At 43.2% G+C, this 7,545-nt stretch overlaps 1 protein-coding gene across 1 annotated transcript in view; it reads left to right on the top strand.

Moving 5' to 3' along the window:
• The window catches only part of LOC138367937 (zonadhesin-like), a 10,701-nt gene extending 6,390 nt beyond the window's left edge, over positions 1-4,311 (top strand). The window contains exon 2 of the mRNA XM_069330219.1: positions 3,689-4,311. Within this exon, the coding sequence (XP_069186320.1) occupies positions 3,689-4,311 (623 nt within the window). The remainder of the gene's footprint in view (positions 1-3,688) is intronic.
• Positions 4,312-7,545: the final 3,234 nt, after the last annotated feature.

The raw sequence follows: 7,545 nt of genomic DNA, 5'->3' as shown, positions 1-7,545 counted from the left end.
GTAACGAAGACTGTGAGTACCTTCCCATCTGGTACTCATTTCCTGTGGTGGTATTTATTGTCTGCTTGTTTGTATACGTTTCTGCGAACATCTGTCTGTTTGCTAGTTAACACGTCTCTGTTTACGCCTGTCATGCTTGTGTGACTGTCCACTTGTGACTGTTTTACGAGTCTAAACTGTCTGCTAAACAGGGTGTGTGTGTGTGTGTGTGTGTGTGTGTGTGTGTGTGTGTGTGTGTGTGTGTGTGTGTGTGTGTGTGTGTGTGTGTGTGTAGTCAGGAATACACCCCCTGTTTATGCTTGTATTTATGTCTACTTTGAACGTTGTACACAGCACCTTGAGAAAGAATGTAGGTTACATCCGAAAGTGTAAAGCTTTAGATTCAATTTGGTTCAAAATATGGTTCAATTTGGTTCAAAATATGGTTCAATTTGGTTCAAAATATGGTTCAATTTGCTTCAAAATATTGTTCAATACATTAACACATATATATTGGGTCTTTCCATCACCTTCATTCAAACACTGTTTCTCCATTGGTAATATAAATGGATCATATGTAATATGTGCTGTAACAATTATAGAGTAAATATGTATAATTATAGAGCCTAACACAAAAAACTAATTATATTAACTGATATACAACTCGTTATGAATTCGTTGTATGATGTGGTCATATATGCAGGTAAACATATATATATATATATATATATATATATATATATATATATATATATATATATATATATATATATATATATATATATATATATATATATATATATATATATATGTGTGTGTGTGTGTGTGTATAATGTTTGAATGCCATGTATATATGCAAGTATGTATACATTCCTATATACATGGCACTCAAACATTATACATATATATACGTACTCAAAGGCATACATCAGTTTGTAAGTGATATTTACACCGATGTAAATTGTATTTACATCAGAGTAAATATGAACCATAAAATATGTGAGCGAAAATGAGTATATATATATATATATATCAGAGTAAATATGAACGTTAATGACCCATAACACATACATGATTCATACACGTACAGTGTTTTGTTTCTAGTGTAGCTCTACCCTGAGTTGGGTACACTAGATTGTAGTGTAGGTGGTAGACTGATTGTAGATAGGTGGTACCCCTGGTTGGTACCAAGGGTACCACCACCACCCTGAGCTGGCTACACTGTGTGTGTGTGTGACCCGCATTTCCATAAAAAGGGAAACGGAATGAGACTGGAGAGAAAGAGAGAATAGCTGAAGGGAAAGGGAAGGAGGGGGGGGAGGGAGAGGGAAGGAAGCAGCCTATGTTAAAAAAGGTGGAAAAAAAGGGCCGAAAAGGTGGGAGAAGAGGGCGGCGCAATAATAGGCGGGAGAGAGGGGATGAAAAAAATAAATGCATACATAAAAGGCACAGAGGATTACGGTATTTTTACCGGATTCCGTGTTGGTGAGGTGAGAGAGGGGGGGGTAGGGGGTAGGGGTAGGGGGGATTAGGGTGAGGACGATTGGTAGGGGGGATTGGTGGGGGGGCGGTACAGGACGATTGGTAAGGGTGAGGGATATGTTGAACTCTTTGGCCCTTACAATAATCTTTTTGAAATTAACATATTATTGTCCAAATCCTTAAATAATTCCTATTTATATGATAGTGTTGATCGGCTCAAACACCGTCATTAATCATAATATATATATATATATATATATATATATATATATATATATATATATATATATATATATATATATATAGTGACAGCTGGTGAGTCACCGCCTGTCCTACTCACAGCTCACGAGTCAACTCCTGTAAACACAGGACTCTTAATGCTGCTCCTATTGGCACGACCACCTGGGTAATTACGAGCACTGGAATGTCAGGACGACCAGCAGGGCCAAGTCGTCGTCGTCGCCACGGGAGGGAGGGAGAGTCGTCGTCGTCGTCGTCTTCGTCTCCAAGGGGGCTACAACTCTGCTTTTCCACCCAAGTCGCAGGTGCAAAAAACTAGTGCTTCCCACGACGGGTGTTGGGTCGTGTTCTCTTCACCTCACACCTGGGACAATGGGGGTCTCCCTCTCCGTTTTACCTGTTCTATGGAAAAGCCGAAGCCTCCTCTCCCCCCCCCCCCCTCCCGGCCTCTACTTTCGACCCTCCGTGTGGGAAAAATTGCTTTAAAAAAAGGAAGCAAATGTGTGTATGTCGTTTCCATAATTTTTCCTGGCGGCGGTTCTAAGTTGCTAAGATGCCCCTCGCGGGTATCCACCTTCCTTTTGCTGGCCTTGGAGTTCATAGAGAAAATATTGGTAGTGATAATTACTTATACAAACAATATGGAGTGAACTCCGTTGTTTGTCTATGATTAAAAATCTTCCACTACCGACTTCCTTTAAAATAGCGTTTCCAGAATTATCGTAAACCTCCACATTATTTTTTTTCCTTGACGGTTTTAACCCTTACTCATCGATTTTTTCCCATTTATTCTGCCTATAAAACTGAATAAAACATTCTTTGGGTCTGTGTGTGTGTGTGGGGGGGGGGGGGGGGAGGACCGTGTGATCGAGACCTATAGTGATGTTTTGGTCCCCAAATAATGGTCTCTGGCTCTCACAAATATCACTTCAGTAATGCATAATCACCAGATGGGAGGGAAAAAATAATCCTGGAACCGTTGATGGAAGATTTTGTTGGACTCGACACTTTGGAGGAATTCTGGGGTTGGTGATCTGCTCTTCTGGAGACGTGAGGTTTTTTTGGGGGGTCTTGTGTGAGAAATTTAAGCTGGGCTTGGGTGTGCAGTGTACATTATTGGTGTGAATAATAGTCTGGCTGATCTATTAGTTGTATTTTGCTGTAGTATGGTTTATAGTATTGACTTGTGATGTATGTTGGATGTAGTGTGTGATGTGTATTGTTGTAGTGTCCTTATATCCCGGCTCCTTATCCTCATATCCCTTCCAAGGGTTATGAGGATAAGGAGATACCTTACCGCCTTACCTTACCTACCCCTCCTGACCCATACCTCATGTTTAACTTCTTCACACTAGGGAAAAATACTCATTTAATTTTTTTTGGCTCTTATCTCCGATTCCATTTGTATTCCCGCGTTCTGTGTTCTCCCATTCTAAAGAATTTTTTTCTAATCCGCCTGTATGATATCTGTATGTCAGGAACATGTCTCTAGTTCACATCTGCAGCGGTGTGAAGTGTAATTAGCTCGTCCTTTCCTCGGCTGTTATTTGGTGACTGATGGGATTCAAGCTGTTAGTAGTTTGGTACCGATCTTGTATGTAATGGTGTATAGTGTGTGTGTGTGTGTGTGTGTGTGTGTGTGTGTGTGTGTGTGTGTGTGTGTGTGTGTGTGTGTGTGTGTGTGTGTGTGTGTGTGCGTGTGTGTGGAAGAGAAAAAAAAATAGTAGTTAGTAACAGTTGATTGACTGATAGTTGAGAGGCGGGCCGAAAGAGCAGAGCTCAACCCACTACCCCATAGACAGATAGACACGTCCAACAGAACGAGAGGCAAGGTCGTAGAACGAAAGAAAGATGCGACAAGTGGAGCCACAGACACGACCTGTGGAACGATAACTATGAACAGTAGGACGACAAACACGACCAGTAGGACGATAAACACGACCAGTAGGACGATAAACACGACCAGTAAGACGACAAACACGGCCAGTAAGACGACAAACACGGCCAGTAGAACGACAAACACGACCAGTAGAACGACAAACACGACCAGTAGAACGACAAACACGACCAGTAGAACGACAAACACGACCAGTAAGACGACAAACACGGCCAGTAAGACGACAAACACGACCAGTAGAGCGACAAACACGACCAGTAGAGCGACAAACACGACCAGTAGAGCGACAAACACGACCAGTAGAACGACAAACACGACCAGTAGAGCGACAAACAAGACCAATAGAACGACAGACACGGGAAGAACGACAAACACGACCAATAGAACGACAAACACGACCAATAGAACGACAGACACGGGAAGAACGACAAACACGACCAATAGAACGACAAACACGACCAGTAGAACGACAAACACGACCAATTGAACGACAAACACGACCAGTAGAACGACAGACACGACCAATAGAACGACAGACACGGGAAGAACGACAAATACGACCAATTGAACGACAAACACGACCAATAGAACGACAGACACGACCAATAGAACGACAGACACGACCAATTGAACGACAAACACGACCAATTGAACGACTAGCCATAAACGACAGACATAAGACCATAGAACACGGGACAAACTATCACCATTGACTTCCTCATAGGCCTACACAGGTGGCGAATTTCATCATTCACAAATAGGCCTATCCTCTTAAATATGATAGTACCTATAACAACTATTTAGTCAAACGTACAAAAAGTGTACTGTTGCAGCCGATAGTGTTCATGCTGCATATTATTTTGATTTTGTATGTTTAGACTAAACTTAAAAAAAAATCACTAGTATAGTACATATACGTACTATATGAGGCCTAATATAATGTATATTAGGCCTTGGAATTCATTTTTAAGCCATGCAGAGGTTAGATTCCTCTAGTGACTTTTCAAACAAAAAATTTTTTCTATTTTTTTGGGTATGCCCTTTGGGTTAATTCAATAACGCAAAATGTGATTTTTTGGAGGGAGAGGTCCAACAGTCCATATTTGTACGTTTGACCAATTAATTAGCTTAAGTAATCTCATTATTCGGGGGGTGGGGTTGAATAGGTATATATGCATTGTTAGGTGGCAGCCCGGGCTTACATGTGACTGATTAAGGCACATGTTGACTGATTACAGGTGTAAGAGAGAGAGAGGCAGGTGTTGAAGAGAAACACATGTATATGATAGCTTGTGACAGGGAGAGTGGAGAGAGAGAGAGAGAGAGAGAGAGAGAGAGAGAGAGAGAGAGAGAGAGAGAGAGAGAGAGAGAGAGAGAGAGAGAGAGAGAGAGAGAGAGAGAGTAATGCCCGCGTGTTGGCAGTCTTCCCACAAGGCACCACCTCTCCTGGCACTCTCACCTGGCCCACTGGTGGCCCTCTGATGGCCCAAAGGTGGCCCAAAGGTGGCCCGCCCCCCTCCCCCCCCCTGCACCCTCGACGCTTGACCACATGTCGGCAACCTCTTGCAACATTCTTGCAAGCTGTTAGTGGGCTGTTTGCATATTGTTGAATGATCCTTGCAAGTTGTAGACTTTTGGCACTCTCTAAGCGATGGGAGGAAGCTGGAAAAGACAGCTTCATTTCTTGCTATCTTTAGCGTTAATTCAAGCAACCTGCTTGCTTTCAAATTCTAACTTCTTGAAGGTAAAATCAAGCAAGCTAATTGAATTTCAAATTCAAATTCAAAATAATGCCTGCAGTGTGGCGTAAATCATAAGGAAAATATTAAAAAAATATTATAATTAGATCGTGGTTTTAATCATTTGTCACTAACGAGGGGAAACGCGTGTAATGAGGCTGTTAGCAGTGCGAGGGTTGTCAAGGTGTTGTGTTGGCGTAGTGTTGGCAAGGCTTGAGCAGGTGTGGAACAGGTGTGGAGCAAGGGTGCTGGCAGCCGCTTATGTCGCTATTATTGTGTTGGCGGCTCTGTCTCCCTGTTATACTCCAACACCGCCACACAAAGTCTACTGCGGGCTCACCATAGCCCGTGCTACTTGGAACTTTTTCTTCCTAGGTAGCGAATCTTAAACAACAACAAACTGCCACACTCTACGTGACACCACGTGACACTACGTGACACCACGTGACACCACGTGACACCACATGACTCCACGTGACACCACGTGACACCACGTGACACCGCGTGACACCACGTGACACTACGTGACACCACGTGACTCCACGTGACACCGCACGTCGTGACACGACGGTCTAGCATCAAAAGACACGACACAACACCAAAAACACAACATGACACGACATGACACGACATCTGAGGCGTGACACGAACCATGTGACACTGCAGAACAAGACACAACATAACCCATGCACTGTTTAATGACACGAAACAGCTCATCATACGACACGGCAACACACGACGCGACACAATACAACACGACACGATACGACACGACATGGATCACGACCCCTCAATGTCAACCTTTCCTCGACTTAAGTCCATTCCATCCAGCGGTTGACCCCACTGACTCATTCATAAATTTTAACATGCTGTTCATTCAAAACAGGAATTTTCTCAAATGTAAATTAATATTATAATATATTAGCATATTGGGCATGTACTCACCTAGTTGTGCTTGCGGGGGTTGAGCTCTGGCTCTTTGGTCCCGCTTCTCAACCGTAGGCATGTATAGGCATAGGTTAGTTTAGGTGGTTAGGTTCTAGTGGCGATTATTTGTATTTGTAGTACGTGGGTGAAGCATTTACAGCGTTGTGGTTCGAACAAAATTCGTCAGTGAAGCACTTGTTCCGGATATGTTCGAACGTCAGCAGTTGTGAGTCGTGTGTAAACCGCTTTTCATTCATAAACAGCTGGGGTTTGGCGGGTGCATGGAATCACTTTTGGGTCTTCGTTTGGAGGACGGGCTGGGATAGGACAGTCGCTGCTTTAAACAGCCTAGTGTGAGGACTGGTTGGAGGAGGGTTTGCCATCACAGCCTAGCTGATCCGACAACTCCCGCGGATAGTGTATTACATGGATTATTTGTATAAAGACACACATGATGTTTGATGTGTAAGTATAAACATATATTAGTAGTTTGACCGTACCTGTATCACTAGTTGTTTATTGGTAATTAATTGGTAATTATACATTGTATTGTATGTACAGTTATGGTCCGAGACCACTGTTCTTTCTTGTAAATAAATACAACAAAGGTGTATTAATAACCTGACGAGGTGTATTAACCAGGGGCCTGACGGCTGAGTGGACCGCGCTCGGGGTTCGTAGTCCTAAGGTACCGGGTTCGATCCCCGGCGGAGGCGGAAAGAAATGGGCAGAGTTTCTTTCACACTTATGCCCGTGTTCACCTAGCAGAAAATAGGTACCTGGGAGTTAGACAGCTGCTACTGGATGCTTCTTGGGAATGTGTAACAAAAAAGGAGGCCTCGTCGAGGACCGGGCCGCGGGGACACTAAAGCCCCGAAATCAACTCAAGATAACCTCAAGATATGTTACGTAGATAGCAGCTTGGGTTCGTACCATTCTAATGAGAGGCAAAGCAGTTCCATTTTTTTTTTTTGACGGAATGGCAAATCGACAGCAAGCACTTCATGCCAATCACCGCTGGTGACGTCAACTGGCAGTTAGCCAATCATAACGAACGTTCTTTGGCAGGAGAGATGCGATTGGTTCTGGTCCAAACAACGGTTGAGAGGACAAAAAAAAACTCGTACTGTCGGTTATTTCCACAGACAAAAACACCTTTTCCATCTATCCTCGGAAAATTACGGATAACGTATTTGAGTTGCGGTTCCCCCGCTGTGAAAGAACGTTATGGAGATGCATATCGCTCGGGGTCATTATATGAACACTTGACTCATTATACAG

This window comes from Procambarus clarkii, chromosome 24 (assembly GCF_040958095.1).
Source record: "Procambarus clarkii isolate CNS0578487 chromosome 24, FALCON_Pclarkii_2.0, whole genome shotgun sequence".
Taxonomy (NCBI): Eukaryota; Metazoa; Arthropoda; class Malacostraca; order Decapoda; family Cambaridae; genus Procambarus; species Procambarus clarkii.
The sequence above is the reverse complement of the archived record's forward strand: the minus strand, read 5'-3'. Positions and strand labels throughout refer to the sequence as shown.